The 25,891-nt window shown below is 30.0% G+C and overlaps 1 protein-coding gene across 1 annotated transcript in view; it reads right to left on the reverse strand.

The window, feature by feature from the left end:
- Positions 1-25,891, reverse strand: part of LOC142318264 (synaptotagmin-15-like) — a 215,954-nt gene that overhangs the window by 16,573 nt on the left and 173,490 nt on the right. The window contains exon 8 of the mRNA XM_075354830.1: positions 18,991-19,098. Coding sequence (XP_075210945.1) covers positions 18,991-19,098 — 108 coding nt within the window. The remainder of the gene's footprint in view (positions 1-18,990; positions 19,099-25,891) is intronic.

Raw genomic sequence — 25,891 nt, forward strand, 5'->3', positions numbered from 1 at the left:
GTCGACTCTACATGCCAAAATTAGCCTGGAAAGTATAGGAATAAATTAACGGACTCAATGATAACCAAGATCGACACTTACTAAATTCATACTTTTATACTGACAAAAACAGTGATGTTAATACCCTTTCAGTTGAGGAATAACAATTATGTTACTAACCGATTCAATCTACCAAATGTCTAACTGCACCGATTTCTATGAGATAATAGGAATGTCACGGTTGACGACTGCTTTTCGCCAGTTTAATTAGTATAGGAATTTCAAAGCAGGAACTTAACTTTTGTTGAAAGGCTGAGAAGGAATGAAAGAGAAATTCTTAACAAATATTGTTCGAACTTTCGTCATTGGTGTGGTGGGGATTTTCTCCACGTCTTGAAGCGGGCGTAAAAGGATTGTGGGAGATGAAAGGTGATGTTGAAGATGAAAGGTGGGAAAGGATGATGGATGGCAAGTAGCGGGCATTGAAAACAGATATAAACGGAAGCCGAAGTGATCTTAAACGAACTATTAAACGCATTTTTTAATATTTGGTATATAATATCCATTAAACGTTTCTAAACGAATGTAAAATTTTAACATTAAAATTTTTAAAATCAACGAGTGAACTTATTTCATCTTGCTTAATCTAAACAAAAAAATATCTTCCTGATAGAAGAAACCAGTTGGCATGTATCGATTTAAAAATAATATGAAACTTCTGTAATAAAATCCAAGAAGAGTAAAGACAATTCTATTATTTTCTCTTTGGAGATTACCACTTCCGAGTGTAGATAAGAGAAATATATTTTCAATTAAAGAAAATGTATTCTTTTTCAAAAAATTAAAGTTTTGTAGGAGAAGTAATTTTTATAAGTGCTAATAAAAAAACGTGAGGAAAGTAGAAATATTTTTTTTTTAATTTTCCGACATGTCATTTAAAAAAAAATAATTGACAAGAAAATTAGAACACAATGTATTATATTTTACATAACATCATTTTTAAAAATTATTCAATATATTAAAAAATCCAAAAGAAATAAACAATTTTATTGTATACTAGCAGACCCGGCAATGCTTCGCTATTGCAAGATTTTATTATATATACATACAAATGATATATATTTATATATATATAGATCAAATTATTATTATTATTTATATATATATATATATAAATTAACACAATTGAAAGTTTGATGAAACATTAACAAAATGAATCTTACGGAACTTCACAAAATTAACCTTTCCCTTTTACCCTTTCACCCTTTACTCTTCCTCTCTTTCCCTTTCCCTTTCATCCCTTTCCTATTTCCCTTTTCCCAGTTTTATGTTTACTATATTTCCTCCCTCTCACCCATTTCTTTTCCTTTCCCTATTTTCCTTTCCACCTTCCACTTTTCTTTTCTCTTCTTTCCCCTTTACATTTCCTTTTCCCGTTATTCGTTTTCCCGTTTTTTTTCTTTTTTCTATTTTTCTCTACTTCCCTTTTTATCTTTTCCGATTTTTCTCTTTCTCCCTTTTTCCCCGCTCGTAAATCTGTCCAGTGGTATTTTGATCTATAGCGGACACATATCGGAAACATTGAAATGGAATTGTAAAATATTTAGTATAGTGTGTGCTGCTTTTAAGTCCAACAGATAGAGCTGTTTTTCAAAAAACATGTTTTTACTTGTCACAGGTGTTAGATCTTAGGTGTATAAATAGTAGGTACATAAAATCACGCGCGTATTTTAATCCAACGTTGTGTCAAAATTTCAAAGCAATCGGTGAAGAACTTTCAGAGTTTTAAGATTTTGAACAAACGAGCATTTACATTTTTATTTACACAGATTACTGCAAGTCTGATGAGCGCATACCCTGAGCAAATGGCGATGATGATTTTTAGCTAAGTTTGGAGGATAAACAGCACAAAATCTTGTTCCACTTACTCTAGTACTAAAAGAACAGTCTGTAGCCTACAAAAACAGCTGATACTGCTGAAGTTAGTAATGTTATTAACGGAATGTGCAGGTGATTGCATTCAACAGTAGAAAAGTACAAATAAGTAGATAAAGAAAAAGCAATCAAAGCTTAGCGGGTGACGTGTGGTAAATTAGTCTGCTGTCAAACGCTTTCTAATGTTTATCTTATTTTAGTATTGCCCTTTAAATTTGCTCTTCCATGTAGTAACTGCCCTTATCTTTCGAAAGGTCATAGGAATACCCCAGAAATGTTCATAAAAAATTGTAATACATATCAAATTTTTTTTAATATATATATATATTTGTCACATACAAATATACTTACTTACTAGCTCGCCCTTGGTGGGCGTTGGCTAGTAAGTAACAATAGGGTTGAGACCAGGATTTTATTTTAATCATGGAGACAAAAGGGTTGTGATCAGATAATATTTATTTTTATTTTTTATACAAGTTAAATTTTCTAACTGCAATGTTATCAACTAATTGAATTAATAAGGCTCCTAATTATGAATCAATATCCGATCGGAATATTCGTATCTAAAACGAAAAATAATGACGTTGGAATATAATTGTTTTTATATACTATTAATCTATGTTGATGTAAGGAATAAAATAAAATCTTTTTTTTTAATTATTCATCATACAGTAAATTCAATAGATATATACGAGTATATTACCGAAATTTTCACTCGCTTAAAATTTTATATTAATTTTATTTTAATCAGTAGAAAAATTGTTCAACAAACTAAATATTGCCATTATTTGTTATTTAAAACATTATATTTCTGGAGATTTTGTTTGTGATACCATATTTTAAAAATGATATTTATAAATAAAAACAAATTATAACCTTTTAGCAGATAACAAAAAATGCTCTCAAATTCAGTTATTGAAGGTCAAACAGAAAATATACATATAATTTTCTATCAAAGAATATTAATGAAAAATAAAATGATTACGCCTTTACATTTGGTTTTTTCTTTATTATTAGCTACTACTTGCTCACTATAAATAGAATAAATCTTTATTAGAAATGTACTTATGTTAAAATACTAATGGAATAAAGTCCAATACAAATTTTAATTCTCATTAATTTATTTTTGCCAATAATATTGGAAGAATAAAATCATTTTTCACTTATCAACATCTTTAAAATTAAAACTAGAGTTTAATACTAATAAAAAAATATTGGCGATTAAATTATTGAATATTAAGAAGTTAATTAACAGAAATCTGGCCCTAATCAATATCCATCAGCAGAAAAAACTTTTTTCTGATTAAAAACGCTGGTAAATAAAGGTTTCAAATCTTTTTTTCATTTTTAAGAATCATAATTATTAAAAAATTTCAACTTTTTTAATATTTTTCATATTCGTTAATATTTTTTTCTTCTAATCTGATTGGCTTACTTAGTTGATAGGTTTGGAAATTAAATACAAAAATATCATTCAACATCTCGAAATGTAATGTTTCGCTTAGAAAAACTTTTCAAGATAACTTTGACTCCAGAAATAATTTTAAAATGGTAATTATCATTTATTTACTATGGTAATTATTATAGTACTGCTATAGATATATGAGAAGTTATTAAAAGGAATAAAGAAGTTATAAAACTCGTTAAGCAATCTAGAGTATAATATTAGTCATTTTTAAAATCTTGTGAATAAATATATTCAGCATGAACACAAACACTCACGCTCGCACGCGCAAGAGAAAAACTGAGACCAAAGAGAAAGAGAGATAACGTGACTAAAATAAAATGTAAATAATCTCTGTTCTTTCTCATAAAAAAAATACTCATAAATTATATTTCTACAGTGACAGAAATCTCATTAACTGCAAAACCTGTCTTTCAGTATTTACACAGAGGATCAATAGAACCTACAAAAACATGCCTTGCAACTGAAAATCTGACAGCAGTTTTTATCTACTTGGTACATGTAGTCGGATTAGTTTCTTTTTGTCGAATAAATAACTTCAATGTAGCAACATATGCTGCAAAATATTCCCTTTACATTCAAGTTTCTGGAAAATTTTTTGTTGAATGAATTAGCTCGTACTTTTAACAATACGTTATACATGTATATATTTTGAATAAAGCATTTTGTTCTTAATTTTGAGTTCTTTTTTCTTTGCAAGACTAACAATATTTCAGTCATATGAATGACAAATAGTTTGACGTTATTTTCTGAATTATACAGTGCAACATTTAACTACTTTTATTTCCACTATTAAAGTGTAAATTATCAAAACAATAGGATTTTTGTGAGTTCCTCTACGTCCAATCTCTTAAGTAATCAGGTTCATGTTTGTATTCAATATACTGGTCGTATTTTATTCTATTCCTATGAGAGGTGAATCAAAAAATAAGTTACACCCTTGCTGTGTTCTTTAACTGAAAGGGATATATATTAATGCCTTGTGGTGGCAGCACTGATTGTGTTGTTGTTTTCACGCTTTCCCAGCAGCAATTGTGTTCGACATTCAGTACGTATATAGTATTATTGTCAATATTGGGCGCCTCTAGAGGTTTCATCCAGCATAGAGGTACGTTCAGTAGTTCGATTTTTGTGGGAAAAATTACAATTGTTGAGAAATTCATCCCCAAATTGTTGAGGTATACGGTGCGAATGCAGTCACACCCCATAATCACATAATGGTGCCAAATTTTCAGAAACGGAAGAACAAATGTGAGTGACGAACTGCGTGCTGGGCGTCCTTCATCTGCAAACACGACGGATAACGCGGAACGCGTGAATAAAACGATTTTGAGTAGCCGGCGCATTAAAATTAAAGAGATTGCAAGTGAACTTAACATTAGGTATGGAAGTGTATTTGCGATTATTCACGATCAGCTTGGTTACCGTAAGATGTTTGCACGATGGGTGCCAACATCGTTGACCGAAAACTACAAACATCAACGTTTTGCGTCTGCTCTTTCTTTTCTTCAACCTTATTCCAGGACTGGTCACATTTTTTGAAACAAATCATCACAGCGGATGAAAGCTGGGTGCTTTATTACACTCCTGAGACTAAACGAGCATCACATGAATGGAGACACAAAAATTCGCCACAGCCAAAAAAAGTGAAAACATAGCCACATGTTCGAAAAGTTACGCTGACAGTCTTTTTCGACTCTGAGGAAGTAGTTTACAGTGAATTTATCCCTTGAGGAACAATAATGAATGCCAAATCTTACTGTGAGACTTTAAAAAGATTGCGTACACGGAAGATTGAGCTATGGGGTCGTTTTTCTTCACGACACGCTACTCCACATTCATCTCATGTGACAAAGGAGTTACTGCAAAAATTCAAGCGGGAAGTGTGGTCTCAATCGCCTTACAGCCTTGACCGAGCACCCTGCGACTACCTGTTTGGTCTTCTCAAACGAGACCTGGGAGGGGAGTATTTCGCTAATGATGATGAACTGAAGGAAGCGGTCCTTAAATGGTTGGAGATTGGAGGAAATTTTTATGAGAATAGAATTGAAAAAAACCTCACAAGGTATGAAAAGTGTTTAGAAAAACTTGGTGATTATGTCGAAAAGTAAATAAAATTATGTAATTTTTTGTTTAATAAAAAACAAATTGTCTTATAAATATGTGTTTGTTTCATAGAGGGAGTATAACTTACTTTCTGATCGTCCCTCGTACGTATACGTCTTTTGATGCCAAAGCTTAGACGACTTCATGTATTAATTTCGATTTTAATTTTTACTTTATTAAGCTTGATATTTCTTAACAAAATGCCTTAAAAGATTAAGAAGGTGTACAACATGTATAACCATTATAATCAGTAGATATAATATTGCAACCCACCGGGTTGGTCTAGGGTGAACGCGTATTGCCAAATCAGCTGATTTGGAAGTCGAGAGCTCCAGCGTTCAAGTCCTACTAAAGACAGTTTTTTACTGATTTGAATAATAGATTATGGATACCGCTGTTCATTGGTGGTTGGGTTTCAATTCACCGCACATCTCAGGAATGGTCGAACTGAGACTGTACAATACTACACTTCATTTACACTCATACATATCATTCTCATTCATCTTCTGAAATAATACCTGAAAGATAATTCCCAGAGGATACAGGAAAATGAAAGATACAATATTGCAGAATTTTATTTGAGTTTTCTTCATGACTGCATTTTAACTAAGGTTTTTTGTTCATACTTAACGGCAGAATATTTTGTTTCTTACGCGGTTTTCGTTCTATATCATGCTCCCTTTAACTATTTTCTTACTTGCGTAAAACATTTTCTATTTTCTTACATTAAGGTAAAAATTAAGCTTTTTGAATTCTAAGAGAAATGCTCAAAATTAAGTATAAAAATCATATTTTAAAGCGCTTATAATTTGTTTCCAAAAATATTAAATTACGATGATCTGCAGTAAACAACACGTATGAGAAATAGAAGATTTAAACATTTTGAAAGGTTCATGTACTTACCTACCTTATGGAATAGATAGTGTGTAAAAATAGCTTTTCTCGACTGTCATACAGATTGATTAACTTATAATAGTCACTAGTTATGGAAATCTAATACTAAATGGATAGAAAAAAAGAAATTAAATGTAAAACCTTCCTGCTGTTTATAGATTTAAATATAAAAATATTTTTAAAAATCATCCCATTTTTTCAGCAAGGTGAAAACTAAATTTTTAATGGCAATCCCACATTTTTATTGCATTTTTTGGTAGTAAAGAAAATTTCAAGACCTTTTTAAGTGTCCACCATCAGTGAAATTTTAAGCACTCGTTCTTCTGTAAATATCTTGCAAAGCCTTTAATGTGTTCTGTCGTTCAGAATTTTAATTTCATTTCTCCTACTGTAAAATAAGAAATAAGTACAACTCATCCTTTAAATAATAACACAAAAAGACATCCAGCTAACTACACACGTCTTGTTAACTACACACTAGGTTTCTATGAATTCGACCTGTTTCGGAACTGAACAATTAAGGACTCTCTTGCCGAATAACTGGTGTGTTAGCACACTAAGGTAAGCACCTTAGTACATGCTAGTGAAATGTCAGTTACATCCTTTGTTTAAAGACTACTGATGCAAGGAAAATTTATCCATGAATTACCAAGCTTCAACAAGATCTGTATGGTAAAGGTGCACGAATTGTCTAGAAGGTATGTGGATTGAAATGTGTACGGGATTGTCTAGAATGGCGCATCAGCATTACTGGAATTGGATTGATTGTCACCTTCTGTTAACGATTAAGTTGACAATAACTCCATTTAGTTACTGACTTTTTGTATCAAATGACTGACTTGTTTTACATTTTCAAAAGAATTTGCATGTACTTCACTGTTAGAGGTATATCTATGCAGGTAATGGCTTCTTTAAATATTTACTACTAATGTACAGTTATCGTTACTTATAAAATATTTTCAAACATGTTTAATTTTATTCCCTTTATTCTATTGAACAAATCTTTATCTTTATTGACTTTACCTTTATTAACAAATTCTTTATCTTATTGAACAAATCAGAATTGTTTTTTCTAACTACTTTTAATATAAAATAAAATCACAAACATAAAACTAAATTAAAGAACTGTAAAAAGAAGAATAATTCTCTCTTCAAACTACTAATGAATACGTAAAGATAAATTTACCTTATTAACAATTTGTATACATCAGTGCTGATAACATTAAACGTTAAATGTAACCTTATTTGAGGATTAAAAATAGAGTATGTAGTAATAGCTGATTATATTCTGTGAAAAATGAATGCTATCGTGATGAAACTTATGAAAAATTAATTAATAAAGAAATTAACAAGAAAGAAGCATCTACTTAAAACTATTCGTAATTCTTATGTATCTGTGTTGAAAACCTGTTAACAGTTACATACACTTATTTTCAGTTATTCAGCAAATCTAATTAACCCAAAGACTACTATTATTTTAAGACATTTTTAAAAATACTCTTTTCCAAGAGTTGAAAAGCCTTTTTATAAACTGAATTTAAAAAAAAATATCTACTGATATAACATGGCTATTTAGGAGAGAAATTATTCGCTGTGTTGCTATATGCAGTTATAGATCTACATTCGTTCATTTGTGGTCTTGGATAAGACTTTTGACAAAGAAGGAAAACGTTTAAAATTCCAAAATTAAGGACGAATATTTTACTAGAAAATCTACTACCTATGACATAAGAAAATCTCTTTTCATTGGAAATGTATCGACAATCAGCCCAAAATGAAAAAATCATAGACATTTTTCGGTATTTTCTTGCGTATTTTTTTGTCATTATGAACGACGCTCTTCTTGCTTTTTAAACGAATTCTTAGGAAAACAAGACACTATAAAGTAAATTATAATTTGAATTTTTTATTCTGCTAACCATAATTATAAAATAAGAACAGATCAATTTCAAATTGTAAATTTAATTAGCTAGAATATAATATACATTATATCCTTTGCCGACAAACAAGTTAAGCCTATTTCCATTTTCAAGCACTACTTCAACTATGGAGTTGTTAAACGCACAAAAAATATTGTACTTAACGTTGACAATGAATAGGAATGAAAAATAAAGTAAAGAATAAATTTTAAAATACGGTTATGTTCAAAATATGTTATTTTCTTTGTAGACTGTATTTTTAACAGAATTTTATTCTTTACACGATTCATAAACATGCATTATGTAAAAACTTGGTCATGTAGTATCAGGTGTAATAGAAATGTTACTAAACACATTTTTTAATCTCATTATTTTTTCGGTTAATTTTTATATTGCAATGAAAAATATAATAATAATATAGACATCGGAGCAATTAATAATAGTCAATAAATCATAAATCAATCATTTAATATAATTATATATATCATTTATTAATAGTCTAAATTGTTTAGACCTATAAAATATTTTGTAGTGAGATTTACAATCAGTTAATCCTCCAAAGTAGACCTTCCCAAAAAACAAATTATATAATAATAGAATTCTATGAATAAAAAAATATATTTGATTAAAAAGAATATTTCACCTATCACAATAATCATTAAATATTATTATTTCTATTAAATTATTGGGTATATAATTAAAATTAAAGATCATGTCTTAAAGAGTTTATAATTTGATCCGAATAATATTAAATTACACTGATCTACCGCAAATCACACAAATATGAAATATAAAATTCATACTTTTTGAAAGTATGATATATTATCTACTTTATTTAGTACAGAGTGTATACAAAATGCTTCTTCTCAACTGACATAAAGACTGATTAATTTGAAATAGCTACCACAAGAGATATCTAATACTAAAATAGAAACAATAAATGTTTAATGTAAAACCCCCATACTTTTTTATGGAATTAAAAATAAAAATATTTTAAAAACCAACCCTTTTTTAATAAGGTGACAACTAAGTTTATGATTGCATTTTTTATTGGCACTTTTTATTGCATTGTTTGGTAGTAAACAAAATTCCAAAATCTTTCTAATCCATCAGTGCAAATATAGGGTCTCCTTCAGTAAATATCATAAAAAGCCTTAAACAACGTGTTGTGTAGTACAGAATTTTTATTTCATTATTTCTACTGAAGAATAATAAGTATAACCTATCCCTTGAATAATAACACAAAAAGTTTAATATACCCGGAAACATCCGTGATATCTTGTGCGACGATAGCGGGATTTTGGAACGGGTGTTTCTCTTTTTGCATAGTACCGGGTTACTGCAAAGGATTTAATATGCTCATATATGTTTTTCTGTAAGGACAGTTTTTTTAATAATTTTAACCTTTATTTTCAATTTGATTTTTTGGTTCTATGTATTTAATTTTACTATCCGGGTAGGGGATATTTGCACAACCCATCGGAGTTAGGTAAGTTTTATATACTTTCTTTGATCTATTATTTTAACTTTTATATTTTATCAACTTTGTCTGTGGTATTAGTTTTGAGTTTTATTTTGCCTTCTTGGCTTTTTTAGTAAATTTTTATTATATGATTGATATTACGTTTACACCTTGTATAGTTTATTATTTCGGAGTTATTTTACCCTTTTACTAATAACTACCGGGCAATGATAACCCCCAGGCGTTTTTCTCCTACAAACAACAAAAAAAATAAATAAATAAATAACACAAAAAGAAGACCAGTGGTGGAAGATTTGCATTTTAGATTAAGACTATTAAATTACTGGTCGAAGGCAACGTGATAAAAAAAATTCCAGAACTTTTTCCTTGGTTTTAACGATGAAACTTAACTAAAGATAAATGAGCCTTAACTCTAACTTTAGAAGGAAAAGGGGTGTACAATCCACTTTAAAGTAATAAGGACAATAAGTCTATATTTATCTTACCATCCAACCATTTTACAACCCATAATACAAGCGAAGGGAAAGAGGAGAACTTGACTGTAATCCAATCTTACACGTTATTTCAATTGTGATTTATCTGAAGCTAATCAGCTAACCATTTCTTAATTATTGTTTGGCTTGATTGGTTAACTTATTTTTGTGTTTTGTAATTTATCTTTCAAACAAATATCCTATTTAATTTCTGAAACAGAAATGAATACTTATATCAAAAAATTAAGTAATTAATAGATTTTTACGTCTTAACGTGTTCTAGTTAAATTTTATTACCCCAACCTTACTATTGTTTTTATCCAAATTTAACATAAATATCTCTTCGATTATGCTCACTTGTTTTTCATTTTAATAATGTCTAGTTACATGAACGGTGGCTACAACAATTGTTATTATTACAACAAATTAATTATTCTGAATCCAGTTACTTGAAAATAATTACCTAAACCTTTTTAAATCTCAATTTATAAAAAAGAATTAATTATTACATTTTTCTAATCCATTATCCCCAATATTTTTTAGTTAAGGATGATTTTTCCAGTCCTTATCCCTATGCGGATATATAATCATTTCGTGTAACTCGTGTACAATAAAATAGATGTTACATTATTTACAATTTAAATCTGGGTAAGCATATATAGTACTCACTTATTCTGTAGCATCAGGCAATAATATTTATCTTTTTTTGTAAATAGTTAATAATCATCAAAAATTAAGATCCATATTAAGAATCCGAGCCAGGAAATTTAATTTCAGTGATAGTCCAGTGGACTAGAAAAAAAATTATGTATTTTTATTCTCATTCAATCATTTTGGACATAATTTAAATATTTTTTTAAAAATAATTACAAAATTGTAGAAGTGTTTAAATATTAATGGTTGGATTGGACCGTAAAACGATATTCCTTCGGCTCATCCTATCATGAAAGTTTCATCCCGTCATTCATTATAACAACAATATTTCAGTTGTACTTAAGGAGTTGAATTTAACCAGAATTTGACGTAAATTATACTATTATTTACTGCAATATTTACTTGCACCACTGACACTCTGAAGACTAGTGATCATTATTTTTCAATAATAATTTACTGTTATTGTATGGTCGTAAGTTATTAAGGTGTTAAAATATTATTTATTTATTTTCAATGCAGCTCGTAAAATTGTTTTTAATTTACAGTAAATTAATATACTTTTATTAAATACTTTTTATATCTGACGTAATCTTTGGTATCAAAATTGGATATGTATATATATTTTTTTTTGTGGATATATTGGATATATACTATATATATATATATATATATAGAGAGAGAGAGAGAGAGAGAGAGAGAAATCGATTATAATACTGTTGTAGTTCTGAACAGAAATAAAGGTAATCAATGTTGCACTGAAATAGCAGGATAACTATATTTTTTTAATTTAATTATAATCTCTCTTTTGGCAGTTTATAAGAGATAAAGCTTAAAAATATTTAATTTGTTTAATATAAAAACAGTTATAATTATGGTAATATTTATTCATTCTCCAAAAATTCACTTTAGCAAATATTTTTTACGATTATATTTACTCACAAAACTGTTAAGTAAGCGAAGTTTTAGAACAGAAATGAAATGAAAGCCGGCCTAATTTCAATTGAAATACGTAAACCGTAGGTAGGGTAATTTAAAGTTATAATTAAATTGTAATCACAATAAACTACATAAACATTATTAAAAGTTACACAAAAAATATTTAACAGTAATTTGTTTTAAACTTACTACCGCCAGAGGAGTATTTTTATAAAATTTATAACGTAGTTTATGTTTTTATGAAATATTATCAAAATTAAATGAAAAATTGGCATTATATAACTTAGTAACTTTTAACAAGAAAAGAATACACACACATACACATAGCTAGCTTATTACCATACTTTTGAAGCTTATTGTGTTATTATAATGAAGTGAAAAAAGTATAGAACAGAGAGTTTCATTAAAAAACTTTTGCCATCAGGCACTCCATTCATCTAGAGAGTGCTTCTATTTTACCCTTAGCTCTAACAGAGAATATTCCCGCTTTTAATAACCGATTCGAACATCAATACAGCAAAAAGTTAACATTATTTCAATGATGCTTTTAGCATTTCAATAATTATTTAGTGTACAAAATACAATGATGCTTACGGCATGCAACACCTGCCTTAATTTGTATGAATTCAAATTAAATATTTATTAAATCTGAATCTCAGAAAAAAATATTTCTATGGTTATAATTTTTAGCACTGTAATAATATATTAATTTTGAGTCTACCTTTCACATAAAAAATTATGATTAAAAACTTTATATAAATTATATATAATGTAATAATAATGCCAAGACTAGCTTATATGGACAACGAAAACAATTAGCTTCAAAACTTTTTTATTTACAGTAAAATTATTTTAATTAAAACAGATTAGATTATATTCTTAATTTGTATGAGATTCATGTTCATTAAGAGCAGATGTTCAAATGCAATCTTGAAAAATTAAATCTTTTAAAAACGTTTAAAGCAAAATTACAATCATTCTTAACGATAATATTTTTAAATTGTTTTATTTTTAACGAATTTTATATATTTCCATATATTATATTTCCATACGTTCTATTTTATCTTATTTTTAAATGATTAAGACAGTATTAGTTAATTTATTAATAAATACCATAGTGTTTATAATAACAGGTATTACTTTTATTGATTTAATCAAATGTTATCTTATTTTTTTAATACTTTTATTATCACATTTACAGTAATTTATTTATATATTTTAATGCTTGTAATTTTCTTCTTGCGTAATATTTCATCATAGACGTAGTTTATTATTGTTAACTCAGCAATAATATAAATAGTATTATGCAATATTATAAACGTTTCAAGGACAAAGGATTATTTACGAAATTGAAGAAACCTGTTTAATCCTATTTTATGAAATCAGTACAGTGATTTTGGTATTACAGAGATTTATTCCATCTAAAGAAGATAATTTCCTTATAGAAAAGCAAAATAATTATGTAAATGAAAAAACTGTGTATTTAACTGAGAAATATTCCATGAAATACTTTTGTCATGTGGAAATAAATATTCTTTGAAAATATTTTTCTCTTTTGATTATGATTGCTACTTAATTAAACCACCGAAAACGATATTTTAAAGTAAGCTCTTCCTCATTTTTGTTAAAACTTATTAAAAACCTCATTTTATGCATGTGACTTTTCCCAAATTGTCTAGTAAAATTTTAAGATTAATGATTGTATATTAGCCAAACAATTCAGCCTATTGCTGTTATAAAATTCCGCTGCTTAAAAAATGTAAGGATTAGCAAGAATAAAACGGATCTAAGCTGGAATTCGACTTGTTCCTTTGTTATATTATCTTTTTTTTTATTTATGCAGGAGTTATTTATTTCTCATCATATTCTGTTTATTACATGTATTTTTTATAAGAGTATGAATTACATGAAATCATCAACCTGTATTTGTTGTAAAGTATTTTTAGCAAAAAAACGTGAACAGACTGATAAAATAATGTTTTGCTATGTTTTTCCTCAACTTTGAGATAAATTAATTATCTTGACATGTAACAGAGTAGGGAAAGGATTTTATTAAAAGTTTTGATTTTCACTAAAAGTATTAAATAATATTTTTAAAATATAAAAAAAAAATTAAGAAAAACGAACATATTACGGTTGTAATAATATTGTCCTTTCAAATCCTTGTGGTATTTAGGCGGAATATAAACCAGCAGTATTTTAAGATATTTAGCTAAAGCTCAAACTGAATTAACTCTGAAGATAAACAAAGAAAATTGGTTACAGAAAGAGTGGTTCAACATTCTATAAAGGGAATCTAACAACAGAAAATTATTTCCTGGCTGAATGTAACTATCTTATAATCACTATCACGCATTTATATTGATTGTTTTAAGATGATGCAGTAGGTTAGCCTTTTCGTACGGAAAGTTGATCGGTCAGAATTAATTACTGGGATTCTTATATTACGTAAAGCTACCGGTAGTTTGATATAGTTTCCCAACTGCTATTACGTTCCTAGGTTATAATTACCGATGCATCCTCGTCTGGCTATCTAAGGGAGTAACTACAGACAGGTCCTCTCTTATATGAATAAAAGGAACGTAGCTGGCTAGAGGTGAATGAAGAAAACTAGAACCTGAAAAGCTATTAAATATTTAATAAATTAGAAAAAAATTTAAAAATTTTTTGGACAGATTATTAAATATATTAATTATTATTTTAATTAATAATTATGCTTTTATATTACCTATAAAAAAAAACCTAGAAATATTATAATCAAGAAATTAAGTTCTTTATTTTAAATTTACTTCTCATGGAGTTTAATACATGAATGAGAAATCATATTAAAGTCATCTGCAGTGATTTAACTTTTCCGTTCCAAAGTTCTAAAACTGAACAAACATATAATAATTTTCTCCAGACTGGTTTGTTAGATGCCTTGAGACCTGCGTGCGAGTCATGGAATTATTTATGATAAATATGAGAATAATAAAAGTGTATTAAATGAAACAAATTGGAATTATAAACTTCAATTAAATAACTTACGCAGTATTTAATAGTTTGAACTGTATAACGATTTGAAGGAAACGTCTGTATAAAATAATCAAAGTAATTAATAATTATTGTTAGTGTAAGACTAAGTAATTCTTACCACGTAACTACAAAAAACAACAAAATACATTTTTAACAAATAATTAATAAACAAATTAAATCTATGCTGGAAACATTACTCCGAATAATATTAATCATCCGTGAGGGATCGTCTGTCTACCATCGGGAGCGTCCCCAGGTGGTGGATTGGGCAATCCTCCATACATATGTACGGTAGATGGGAAATAAAATACCACCCGCGGACCACAACAGAAACACAAATCAGGACGTGTCTGTTCTCACACTGGGCGGCGTTCCGGTCAGCGTCTGCACTCGTATCGGACGGCTGTCTTGGACTGCCAAATACCTGCTTGCAGGGGCTTATCCTGTATCCCCATTTTTTACGATTGAGCAAATTCGATTAATTAAAAATTACCAGGGCAGTAGGAGTGCACGAGACCGAGTACCCTTCGGAACCATCATGATATTTCGTCCATCGTGGGAAACGAGGGAGCGAGTAATGTCGTCCCACTTAATGGCACCACTAGAACTGGAAATAAACATTTTTCTGACGGTAGTGTTGCAGAAGCTCCCCAATCTCTTCCCATAACTCAAGACAGGAGTAGTCGAACAAAATGGACCAGGAAATTAATGACTATATTGTTCGATGTAATTTAGTAAAAAGCCGATTAGGAACTACTGATTTCCCGTGTATTAAGGAAATGCATAGAATAGTGATCAATCGATTTCCAGAGTTTGCCGATAAAACAGTCCAGAATATTGGAGACAAGTACAGACATATAATGACTAGTTTTAAAGTGTCCTCAGCGAGGTTGGATGAAATAAAGAGGGACGTCTTGGGGATATCGAGTAACGTTGAAATGATGAACTTTTACACAATGAAATAAATTCTGTACGTGAAGAAATTAGCGAAAAGGAAAGTATATTTAAAGAGTCGAGTATATTGTATAATAGAATGGATCCCTTGATGCGCCCATGGCTCCCATGGTTGAAATTTAATCGGAATACAAAGCCAACAATTGGAAAAGAAGTAATAGAATGGGAACTAGAATGACTGATATCATCACGTTTGCAAGAGGTGCAAGTATCAGTTTATACTGGGGCGGTTACTATACTCAGGCTCTACAACCAGATAGTCTTAGCTGTACCGGCTTGTAAATTACACGAATAACTCAATCCCGATATGGCAAACGGGATTGGAGAACAAAATAAAAGAGCTTTAGAAAAACAGTGGAGTCTTAACGCAATTCATTAAAGGCAATGTGTCACAGAGAATGACCGATGGAGCAATGAAAATAATAAAGATATTTAAGACTTTCTTTTTCTATTTAGCCTCCGAAACCACCGTAAGGTATTCCATCAGAGGATGATACGTATGAATGTAAATGAAATGTAGTCTTGTATAGTCTCAAATCGACTATTCCTAAGATGTGTGGTTAATTGAACTCCAACCACCATGGAACACCGGTATCCACGATCTAGTATTTAAATCCGTATAAAATTAGCTGCTTTTACTAGAATTTGAACCTTAGAATTCTTGACTTCGAAATCAGCTGATTTTCTATGGAGAGTTCATCACTAGACCAACTTGGTGGATTAGATATTTAAGATTGCAGAAGATAACACGCCGGTGAAGGTTAATGATCGGCTGAAGTAGAAGTTAACCTTATCCTCTGCTTATGGTCCTATGCCCGTAGTCGATGGTAGCAGCTCGACTACAGAGGTACAAAGAAAGCAACCAACGAAGGACGGCAAAATAGGACATTCAGCGCTATTGAAAATCAGTTTTATAGAATTGTTCAGTGCCGAGCTGATAACAAGGTGAACAAAATTATTCTCAACACTTACTCCACAAAGGAGAATGTGTAAGATTTCTGCAGGAATATATGGTCGATTCTGTACAGCACAAAAGTAGAGCGGGTTGACTAGTGCTGAGAAAGAAAATCTGAAACATCTACGTAGTATGATGCTGCCAGTGTAGATCCTGAGGAGCTGTTAGCTGCAATGAAAAGAACACTGAATTTGGTGGCTCGTGGATTAGATAGGTCCGTAATTACTGGTACAAATAGATTTCATGTAGCCACGTGCAACATTCAAGTTTACAACCTGAGTTGCGGCGAGATCCTGAGTTCGCTCCTGAATTCTTTACTTGTGAGGTAGCGTACCATATCTGGAAGATGCCGGTCCCATCCATGGAGCCTGAGAAATACAGTCCGATAACCTGTCTTCCGACTATATATAAAATTTTTATTTCGATTGTGGCGGCAAAGTTGAATAAAGACTTGCATTTAAATGTTCTTGTAGAGGAAGAATAGAAAGGGTGTAAACGAAAAAATAGGAGATACAAGGAAAAACTTACTATTATTGCAGTTGTGAACGGGATGGCAAAGAGAAGTGGAAAGCCGTGTATATTAGATTATCAAAGAAGCTTTTGATAGTGTACCACATAATTGGTTATTTGAGGTGCTACATATATGTAAAGTAGATATGTTTATATAAGACGAATAGATAATGTAATACAAGGGTTATTTAATGAAGAGGTGGATGACAACGGTGACTTTCTTCCGAGAAGGTCTTTCTTTTTCCTGTTTAGCCTCCGGTAACTACCGTTTAGATAATTCGAGGATGATATGTATGAGTGTAAATGAAGTGTAGTCTTGTACATTATCAGTTCGACTATTCCTGAGATGCGTGGTTAATTGAATCCCAACCACCAAAGAACACTGGTATCCACGATCTAGTTTTCAAATCCGTGAAAAAATAACTGGTTTTACTAGGACTTGAACGCTGTAACTCTCGACTTCCAAATCAGCTGATTTGGGAAGACGCGTTAACCACTAGACCAACCCGATGGGTTTTCTGAGAAGGTCTAGATCCTGATAAAAAAAGGATTCTGAATCGACTGTTATCTGCTTTCAGAATTTAGTAATGGTGTCAAAATGTCCTTTGGCTTTCAGAAATGTAGAAATCTACAGCATGGTTAAGGATAAATGGGTATGTCATGAGGGATTTGTGCATACAGATAGTAGAGGTATCATTGGAGACATGGGTGAGGAAGAGGTCTACAAATACTTGGAATAATGGCTGGCTAGAGGTACCCAAAAAAACCAAGGTTAAAAAGGTCTGAACAGTAAAGTTTAAGAGAAGAGTGCAGCCGGTGCTGAAAACTAAACTGAGCATCCTTAGCAAATGTAAAACATTGAATATTTACGCGATCCCCTTGATAGTATATAGATTAGGAATTATTCTGCGGACGAAAACTGAGTTTCATGCTCTGAATCGTTTGGTTAAGCCATTGTGTCCGAGGAGTAGAATGCACCACTCTAGGAGTTCAATGGAGATATTTTATCTGCCGCGAAGAATATGTGGACGTTGTATTCTATATGTCAAGAATCTATAGTGGTCACAGATGAGAAAATGCAAACGTATATCTACGAGAAGGTTAAAGATAGCATTCTGCATGATGTTGTAGTGAAGGTGATAGTGCATTTACGACTCTGAATTTGAAAAAAATATTGGATTTTACCCGGAAAGCAGAATTGTACCCGCTGATGTGAGAATTTCCAATTGAAAAGTAAAGAACTGCTTGGTAGGTTTCCATCTGTCCTAAAAATGCGGGATTGCTGAACTGCCCCAACTCTGGTGGCTGTGTAAGGGAGAAATATTTCCGGAAACGGAAGGATTTATGTTCGTAATTCAAGATTAGGAAGTTCCTACTAGAAGTTAAAGAAAGTATAATTTAAAATAGCCGATTATTAGGACAGATAAATGTCGGATGTTTGTACAGTATTCATAGCATTTTATATTTTTATGTTTTATGTAAGTCTTGAATATGATACTCGGAATGATTACGGAAGTCTAACAACCAGTCTCAAAATCAAAATTAGAATTATTATACACCAATTTTTCTCTATCACTTAGCACTGAAATTAGTAAGATTGCACGATATATTTAGCTCATTTAAAAAATGAAGAGGTAATTCTTTTTTTTCGAGTGTAGATTGTATTTACAGTAAGTAAGGAATAAAAAGTGATATGTAGATATAGGTCTTACTTTAAGGCGACGAGCTTCTATTACAGAGACTGTAAGTCGATGAACATTTTCATTGTACAGCAGACATACCAGAAGCTCGCCAGTATTTGATGTACTTTCTTGTGTTTCCTGAAACAAAGAAAAGACAAAAAATAATGATTAAAAAAGTAAGTAATTTTAATAATTGTTATTAAGAAGTAAAAATTAGTTACATATGTGTATTAACATTAACGTACAGTTTGTTGCAGCTAAACATTAAAAAAATTTATTTATATAAAAATTAAATTTAATAACTTTAAAATATCATAGTAGTTTAGTAATTACCTATGAAACTTTCGAGCAACTATCATTTATTATTTTATGCCTATGAAGGATGATGATGATGATGAATATCATAATGTTCTACGTAGTCCTTATTGGACAAATTCTGCTTTATAACTAAATAGATTATATAATATAAGATTTATAAAATTTTCAAAAAAGGAAACAAACAACTTTACTATATTTTACTTTTTTTTTAATTATCTAAATCTTGTAAGACATTGTTTACCTTAGTTTTAAAGGTTACTTTTCTACATTTTACTGCATTGATACAGTAAAAAACGTTTTTCCAGAGGCTGGAAACGAAGTGTTACAGCAACTTTAAGTTTCAAGTCTCAATTGTATATAGAAATCCGTTGGTACTGATAGAAACCATTTTTTTTTTTTTTATAAACCGTTGTCGTTTGATCTTAAAAGGTTTATATAAAAGCGTCCAAATTGTGCTCAACAAGTATCTCTGGTGGATATTTGTAATGCAAGCACATAATCGGATTGCAAACAAAATTCACTCAGGAGTTTCGTATTGCTCCTATTCAATGGAACAAACATCATGAACGCAGGAACTCTACTGGTTCCCAAATTCGTAGACCTATAGCTGGTGGCTAGCTGGAAAAAACCTACAGGATACACCAAACAAAGATATGAATAATTAAAAGTAGTTGATAACGAGAATGAAATAAACATGCTACAGTAAAACTAAAAAAATTAGAAACCACTCAAGGTGGCTCCAGGTATTACGGGCCCATCCTACTCACGACTTCTAAAGAGATTACTATACTATTACCCAAGATGCTAACAGTGATGATTTTTCATCGAGTAACTTAAAAATCAGATGACAAAAAAGTTTTTTTCTCTAGATATTGCAAAACAATTTGAGTACAGGTTTCCTTAAAAAACTCTAAAGCGCATCGTCTTTATTATGTAGGATGTGTATAATAATATTCACCAGAATTATAATCGTTCACCCAGCTATTAACCGAAGGCTAGAACCTGTAATAACAGGCGACGTTATATGTTGCACTATACGTAAAAGCAATTGAAGCATACGTAAAAAGCAGATTGAGTACTTTTTAAAGAATTTTATCCATCCAGTAAATTAAAACATGATTTCATATTTTGTGGTTTTTATTCATTCTTATTTTTAACTCTTTTCATATTATGTGAGGTAAATGAATTGAATTGTAAATAAGTTATTTAACAAAGTTCTATTAACAAAATTGTAAACTTAGCGATTTTTGAAAAAGCTTTCTATCATATTTAAAATAAAAACATGTTTGATTGCTTCAGACTTGTATTAATCAAAAATATATGCCATAACCACTTACACCATTTGTGCATGAGATCTCTTAAATTAAAATTGTAACCTAAAATTACTATTATAGTTTACTATTTTATTATAAAAGTTTATAAGAAGATTATTATTATAAAAGATTACATGAAATTAGAACGGTGGTAACGAATGAATGGTGTAAACGGGTTTGTGACATATGTAATCAAGATTCATGTTCAAGTCAATATTAGGAGAACATATGATTTTAATACTTTTAATAATTGCTAGTTCTAAATATTTTATCTATTTATATTTTATCTATTCTTTGTTGCTAAGAAACGTGTTAATTTTTAAGATTTTTTTTTTTATAATTGCGTTAATAACAAATTTCAACGTATCCATCTTGGGGACTACTGCTGTGTATACGATATTATTTCATTACAGATATCAAACAAATTTTAAATAAATTTGAGGCTTTTCATACCGAAAAAATATCGCCTGTTCATGAAATTAATTTTTTTTTTCAAAATACTTTATCTTCAGAATAAATAAATAAATAATTATACAAAAAGCAGATATCGGCTTGAGGATATGTACAATATTTTAGGATATTGAATATCATAAAACATTTTATAAAAAAAAAAATTTTAATTAATTTCATTAATTAATTTGTATTTTAATTACAGGTTTGAAGCCAGCAGGTTGGAAGTTTTAGGCTATATTCTATCTAATTTATGTATACATAAGCTTTCAAACACTTTTAGTAGAGTTATTCATAAAAATGAATCATAATTTTTTTTTCTTTCTATACAAGTTTTTCAATTCGTCTTTTTTTGACATTGCTAGGTATAAAATAACATAAAAGAAGAAATTTCATAGTCGTTTTAATTTCGTGTACGAAGTAAAGGTACTATTTTGATCGCAAAAATTTTCGGTTTTCATATTTCAACGTAAATATCCATTTTTACCATTTCTGAATCCATTTTGATTAGTTACGGCGTGATGTCTGAACGTCGTATGAATCTCGCATAACTCAAAAACGATTAGCCGTAGGATGTTGAAATTTTGGATTTAGGACTGTTGTAACATCTAGTTGTGTACCTCCCCTTTTGATTGCAATCAACTGAACCAAAAAGTGTCCAAAATAGCCCAAAATCCAAAACAAAATTGGATTTTGAACTTTTTCTTAACTGCAGTAACAAGCCCTATTTGTGAACTTTTCAACGATATACATAAGTGGTACTTGTTTTCGTTGGTTCCAGAGTTTTAGACAAATGAAATTTTAATTAACGAAATATTTGGGTTAATCTAGAGGAAAGGGGAGTGCACGTCGGTTGCAAGCAAATTTAAAAAAATAAAAATAAATTAGCTTTTTTTAACTTATTTTTAACTTTTTTAACGTTTTAACTTTTAACTTTTAACTTTTTTAACGTTTTAACTTTTAACTTTTAACTTTTAACTTTTAACTTTTAACTTTTAACTTTTAACTTTTAACTTTTAACTTTTAACTTTTAACTTTTAATTTTTAACTTTTAACTTTTAACTTTTAACTTTTAACTTTTAACTTTTAACTTTTAACTTTTAACTTTTAACTTTTAACTTTTAACTTTTTTAACAACTTTTTTTTTAATGTTAATGTATTGATTTATTAAAAATTGTTAACATTTGATTGTAAAAAAAAATGTATGATAAGTAATAATTCAATAATAACAAAAAAAAATTTAAATATCAGAAGTTATTGATGAATAAAATTTTATGTACTTTTCATTAAAAAAAAAAATATACATATGCAGTACAATAGACTAACAAAGAAGTCGTGTGATGTCCACATCAGATTTTTTATTTTTCTTGCCGGAGAAAATTCAAAAAATTACTGTAATTATATTTGAAATCAAATACACCCTTCACATTCAAAATTACTCACGCATCAGTACTACACGTACATTGACTTATGTAATTTTTTATCGGCTTTATATAATCGATATTAAATCAACCGTCTCACCACCTGCTCTTGCTACTTATTGACTGGCGTTACTTCATCCGTGAAAATTTTAACTTTCATGAATTGTGTGACACAGGGACAACATAAAAACCCTCGTCCAGGAGAGTCTCTTTTTCTTTGCAAGCGAAGCGAAGGAAGGGCGTTGAGTTTGAACATATTGAAAAGAAGGATGGTACTAAATTTTGACCAAAGGTAGTGAAGCGTTGGCAAAACATGTGGTGAAAAACAGAAAAGATTTTTGGTATACCTTCTTTGATTGCTCAAGGGATTACAGAAGCTGCAGGAAGATTTTCTGAACTACATAGAAGATGAAATTATAAAGAAACTCTAAGGAGGAGTTGTTTCATGTCGACAACTAAACGTACGATGTAACGGATAGTTTGTATCCTCCACATGGCATGTCATGAAGTTTATAAAACCCGAATGCCCAGAAAAAAAAGTGGCTTTCATAGATATGATGTTCGTCCATCATCCCAACTCCATTGCGGTGTTTTGAATGTAATAAATTTACGCAATGCACTAGGAAATAAATTTGTTCCTGTGGTGACCCATTACATCCGATGACTTGTGCAGGATTCCGCTGGTTTGTCTTGGGTATCACTTTGTGTAATCGCGAAACAGTCCGATTTATAAGGAATACTTTTAAACTAGGAAAATCGTTCTCAGCGAATAACTGAAGATTGCGTCTTATGCTTACATTGCTGCAGCTCCTGCAGTTTCTTTGAAATAATAATGACAAATTGAAAAGTCGACCAACTAGGGAAAGTAGTCAAAAGTAGACACAGAAAAATTAGATGTCTCCAAATAAAAGATTTTAACACAACCTAGGAATGAGCCTTCGACCGCTCTAAAAGTGAAAGAAAATGAGGATAAATCTCAGAATTAGTCTAAACATAATGCATCAACTTGAAAGTTGAAACAGAGAAAATACCCATTCAGGGAATCGGCAAAGAAGACAACGTAATGATATTTGGAAAAGAGAGTGTTAGACAAGCATCAGTAGAGCCCCCGATAGCTCGAAAGCCTTTAAACACAGAACGAGCTTTTTAGCCGTTCCAGATATTTTAGTGAGAAGTGCGTCAAGCTTAAATACTGATGTAATCCTCCCCGCACGTGTGTCTGTATCATCTGATGTCAACTGCAAGACAATCTCCGTGATTTACTGGGGATAATCGGAGGATTTCTTCTCCAAAGCCTCAGACATCCTGGAAAAGAGGTAGAGGCTGTCAGGATGATAGAGAAAGAAAGAAAACAGGATGGACTATGCGAAAATCTATCTGACAGCTGTTATTGAAATTTGTTTTATAAGTTCTATATGAATTTAATTTTAAAATCAGTTAGTTATTAAGAATTGCGGTATCTTTACACCCGTTTTGCCAAACTGAGATTTCTTTAGAAATGGATTGAATGTTTTTTTTAAGTAGCAAGAACCCTATACATCTTGTCATTTTGTGATTATCTTGGGAATTTAATGTCTTATTACAAGTTCGATATTTTATATGATCTGTTTTGAAAAGACTTGTTCATTCAGAGATGACTTGTCCATTATTTTCGAATATCGTGGGATTGTTTTTGGTTGACCATGGTAATCATGCCTTCAATCTCCCGCCCAAAAAAAAACAATAACTCTTCTTTACTTTTCGAAGCCAATTATTACAAAACACAACTATTTAACAAATAATTTTGTTTGTTAAGGAATTGTGTTCATACAGATAATTTTATTACAAAACAAAATCATTTATTCAAATATTATTATATAAATATCGCTAACATTTAGATTACTGTTAGATGTGTCTAGTAAATTTACTATCCTGATTGCCAACCAAATATTCAGATCCCTTTAATTCACAGGTAGTGAATTAATTAATGAACAAAGTAAAACTATAAGTAATTCTAACAAAATATCATTGCACAAGTAGAATGTAACACAATTAACACAAAAACCTAAAGCCAAGTTAATAACCCGATAAAAAGATTTATCACATGAAAAATTTGTGCTTATTTTACGATACTAAAATATCAGTTAAATCCTTCAATAGAAGTAAAAAATTTAACTTGTCTCAATGAAATAATTAGTAATCAAACTCATCAATCCAGATCCTTCATCTTGCAGCCTTTTTAATTTTTTCCATTGTTATCTATCTTTATTAGATTAAACCAATTTCATTTAACATATTTATTATTTGTTTCGCTCTCAATCTTTTCTACTAACCTAATGTTACTTGGATTTTATATCAATCTATGAAATAGAGGTTGTTTTTTCTCTCCGTCATGTATACGGAACAACTTCTAATAATTTAGTTGTATTTGGTGTATACTTTTTATTTCCAGTCCAATATTTCATCTTAAATTAGTTACGTGAAACAAGACCTACTGAATACCTCCCACAACTCGTCCCTGGTCACATGCTTTTTCATCTATAAGCTTTTACATCTCTTCCTCCGCTGATCCTTTCCCCTACATCGAATTACGACGTATATTTTTCTGCCAATTGCTGTAATTTTAAACCATCCCACCTGAATTGTAACAACATCCTATTAATTCCTTAGATAATTGTAGGTTGGTCGTAAAAATTTAAAACATTCAGATTTAAAATGTATATCTTCTAAAAAGTTATGCATGGCTTATTATTAGTTTCCAAATAGAAAAATTTAATTTCGATTATTTTAAGATAAATGTAAAACAATTTTTTATAGAAAATTGCTGAACATTTTCAATTTCTTTCGGGTTCTGTAGCACCATTTCTTTATTCCAAAAGTAATATAGTTTACCTTCTCTAATGTTAATTGTTTATAAAAAAAAATATACACTTTTTAAATACAATTTCTCCACATATAGTTAATAGCAAACTTAATATCTGCACATCATTATCTAAAATGTGAATTTGGTGAAAATTTTCCTCTAAATAAGACTCCTAAATATTTTTAACACTTAACCAAGTCTGCAGAAACCAACTTCAACTATGTTTTGATTGCATCCTTGTCATTAAATCCACGAGTTTTGCAAAATAAGAATTAAATCCCATATTTTAGAGTGTTTAATTAATCTCAATTTGTCTATTATTTCCAGTAGGGTAAAAAGTCTGCAGAAGAATATACAAAGCCATTTACACCAGAAATTGTCGTGTATTTAAGCCGTAAAATCATATACCACCACAAACTTCTTAGTGCAAGTCTTTAATTTTAACCAGGAAGATAACTTTACGGTATTGTTTACGGTAAAAAAATTGCGAAAGTTGACACCCTTGGTTTAAACACGATCATTTCAATAAGAACCAATTAACTTCTCATTTAATATGGTAACTGATCTTATAATAAACAGTTAGCAAC

Source organism: Lycorma delicatula, chromosome 1 (assembly GCF_047948215.1).
Source record: "Lycorma delicatula isolate Av1 chromosome 1, ASM4794821v1, whole genome shotgun sequence".
In the NCBI taxonomy this organism is placed as follows: domain Eukaryota; kingdom Metazoa; phylum Arthropoda; class Insecta; order Hemiptera; family Fulgoridae; genus Lycorma; species Lycorma delicatula.